The sequence below is a fragment of the Oncorhynchus kisutch genome, linkage group LG11, assembly GCF_002021735.2.
Source record: "Oncorhynchus kisutch isolate 150728-3 linkage group LG11, Okis_V2, whole genome shotgun sequence".
Taxonomy (NCBI): Eukaryota; Metazoa; Chordata; class Actinopteri; order Salmoniformes; family Salmonidae; genus Oncorhynchus; species Oncorhynchus kisutch.
This window is the reverse complement of record NC_034184.2, coordinates 86460125-86463128: the sequence shown is the minus strand read 5'-3', so window position 1 is coordinate 86463128 and position 3004 is coordinate 86460125. Positions and strand designations below refer to the sequence as shown.

At 41.7% G+C, this 3004-nt stretch overlaps 1 protein-coding gene across 2 annotated transcripts; it reads left to right on the top strand.

Moving 5' to 3' along the window:
- Positions 1 to 344: 344 nt before the first annotated feature.
- LOC109881424 (elongin-C) lies at positions 345 to 3004 on the top strand. Of its 2 annotated transcripts, XM_031836440.1 has the most exons (4): positions 345 to 463; positions 893 to 926; positions 1990 to 2133; positions 2493 to 3004. In XM_031836440.1, exons 2-4 carry the CDS (start codon positions 923 to 925, stop codon positions 2681 to 2683), a joined length of 339 nt encoding a protein of 112 aa, XP_031692300.1. In that variant the 5' UTR covers positions 345 to 463; positions 893 to 922; the 3' UTR covers positions 2684 to 3004. The 2 variants fall into 2 exon arrangements, with proteins under 2 accessions (XP_031692300.1, XP_031692301.1); XM_031836441.1 differs by lacking the exon at positions 893 to 926 and having other exon boundaries at positions 359 to 463.

Genomic DNA, 3004 nt, shown 5'->3' with positions numbered 1-3004 from the left:
GGATAATTCCCTCTAACCGTATGGAAACATCTACTATAACGAAATATTATCATACTACTTCCTTTGCAGTGTTGCTGCTATTGTTGTTGTTCTATGACGTTTTTTGTAATACTGCTTTTTTTCCACCGAGCTGCGGTGTCGCCCCATTGTACATTGCAAAACCATGCAACAGATATCTTGAAAATGAAGGTAAAAAAGTCAGGAAACCCTATAAATGTTTTGCTTTGTTAAATAAACCTCTATTAAACCTTGAAAATATTTGATACATTCCACCACCAGATTAGATTTATTTATGTCAACCTTAAACAAATGTCAGACCGGAACCAATGTAAGCGGGAACTTGTATCACCTATTGTGCGGTATCCTCCGGATTGAATTACAGACGCGCAACACTATTTAGCGGAACCGTTTCCTGTGTCAAAATATCTTGCTAGCCGACACCTCAACATTCAACTATTGTGTGGTAATGAACATAATTCTATTTTTGTTATGACACTATATCGCGTAAATCTCTATATTGTAAGATGTATTTGTCATCGGAATATATAGCTGTATTTTTGGTACCTTGATTGTTTGTCCATCTGGAACGTAACGACTGGTTAGCCAGCCAGCTAGCTAACATAGCTACCTTCTGATAGCTTGGTGCTTCAGCTGTGTTTTTACGGGTAGGGGTTAGATCATGGGCGCGTCTCCGATTCAGGCTTTCAACTATTTGAGGGATGCCATGTAAAATATATTTAAAAAAAATATGTAACGCGTTTAGCTACCAAATAAAATGCTACAATGTGTGTTATTAATTAGCCAGCTAACGGTATCTAGCCAGCCACCTGCAATTAGACATTTTGAAGTGTGACCATAGTGATTTTTAACAGAAGTCGTCTGTTTGTTTCAGGGACAAGAGTTTTTAGATTTTGAAGATAACATGGGTGAGTGGAATTGTTCAGTTGACATGTTTCAATGTTTGTTGTCAAGATAATGAATGAAAAAATGGCACCTCGTGGAAAAAAGAATTACTAGCAAAGAGAGCAAGGCGAGAGGGATAACTGGGCCCAAAATCTATATTCTCCAGCAGGTAGCAGTATCGTGTTTTTTTTTTTTTTTAAGGAGGTCAATGGTGTCTTATTGCTTAATTGCTAAAATAAAAGTTGTACTGATATGTGGGACTCTTGACATCCTGGTTAAATTTGAGAAAAAACACTATCTGCTCAATGACTAGAATGGTCCCACACTGGGGACTGGCTTCCTGCCATCCAGGACCTCTATACCAGGCGGTGTCAGAGGATGTCCCTAAGAAGCGTCAGACTCCAGCCACCCCAGTCAAAGAATGTTCTCTCTGCTTCCGCATGGCAAGCGGTACCGGAGCGCCAAGTCTAGGTCCAATAGACTTCCAAACCACTTCTACCTCCCCCTCCCCTCCCTGAACATCTAATCAAATGGCGACCCAGATTATTTGCATGCCCCCCCCCCCCCCCCCCCCCCCCCACACTCACTATTTGTACTCTCCTGCTGCTGTTTAATTATATGTTCAAATTATTTCTTATTTTTTAAATGGAATTGTTGGTTAGGGGCTTGTAACTAAGCATTTCACTGTAAGGTGAAAACCTGTTGTATTCGGCGCATATACGACTAATCAAATTGGATTTGATCTTTCCTTCCGTTTAAGAAATGTGTTTCCATTGTTGCAGCGGCCACTTGAGTGTCTGGTTAATATAATGGATAATGCAAAAAATGTATTATTAATTATTAGGGTTTTATTTTACCTTTTTTATTTAACTAGGCAAGTCGGTTAAGAACAAATTCTTATTTTCAATGACGGCCTAGGAACAGTAGGTTAACTGCCTTGTTCAGGGGCAGAACGACAGATTTTTACCTTGTCAGCTCGGGGATTCAATCTTGCAAACTTTAGGTTACTAGTCCAACGCTCTAACCACTAGGCTACCTTGCCACCCCAGTTTCAGCAGTCTTATTTTTGCCTCTGCCCCTCATTAGATGGTGAAGAGAAGACCTATGGTGGCTGTGAGGGCCCAGATGCCATGTATGTGAAGCTGATCTCTTCTGATGGCCATGAATTCATAGTGAAGAGGGAACACGCCTTGACTTCAGGGACCATCAAAGCCATGTTGAGTGGACCAGGTAAGCCCTTTGACTTCAGGGACCATCAACGCCAGGTAAGCAGTGTTTGATTTCGCAAAGATTGTGCCTGGTGCTGGTCTACCAACTCAGTGGCCTAGTGGTTAGTGTCGACTCTGAGATTGGAAGGTTGAGAGTGCTTGGCACTCGGCATTAAGGGGTAAGACCCTTGCAATAGATTTGTGTCCTGTCCAGGAGATGTACATCAGGCTGCATTACATGACAACAAAAAAACAGGAGCTAGATGAGAAACCGATCTAAACTCTGATTTGGATGAGTGGGCCAGGAGGTAAGCAGACATTCAGGATAATGTGTTGTGGATTCACATCATCCTAATGGGTCACTTCTCCCTTTTTCTCCAGGTCAGTTTGCAGAGAATGAAACCAACGAAGTGAACTTCAGAGAGATCCCCTCCCATGTCCTGTCCAAGGTGTGCATGTACTTCACCTACAAGGTCCGCTACACCAACAGCTCCACGGAAATCCCAGAGTTCCCCATCGCCCCGGAGATCGCCCTGGAACTACTCATGGCTGCCAACTTCCTGGATTGTTAAAATCTTCCAAAGAAATGTAGCAGTGCGAAACTTCTTTTTCTTTTTTTTTGACTACGGTATTTAACTTGTTTACCATGTTGCTTCAGATATAAAAACATAAGTGAATGATGAGTAAGTTGTGTTGCTGTCTAAAATGTATTTCTTAGTTTTTTTTTTGCACCATGCTTTGTCTACATTCTGGTAGTAAAGGTTTGAATCTTAATCTAATAAACTGATATGGCTGCTCTAGAATGTGACAAAGTGGCTACCCCGTCCCCGTCGTACCCCAATCATTCTACCATCCCACCACAATAAAGTATTCCTGGGTGTTTTGTCGCCAAA

Excerpts from the sequence above, each read along its gene's own strand:
- LOC109881424 (XM_031836440.1), top strand. Across the intron at positions 2,134-2,492 it reads AGCCATGTTGAGTGGACCAG|GTCAGTTTGCAGAGAATGAA; the intron begins GTAAGCCCTTTG and ends CTTTTTCTCCAG.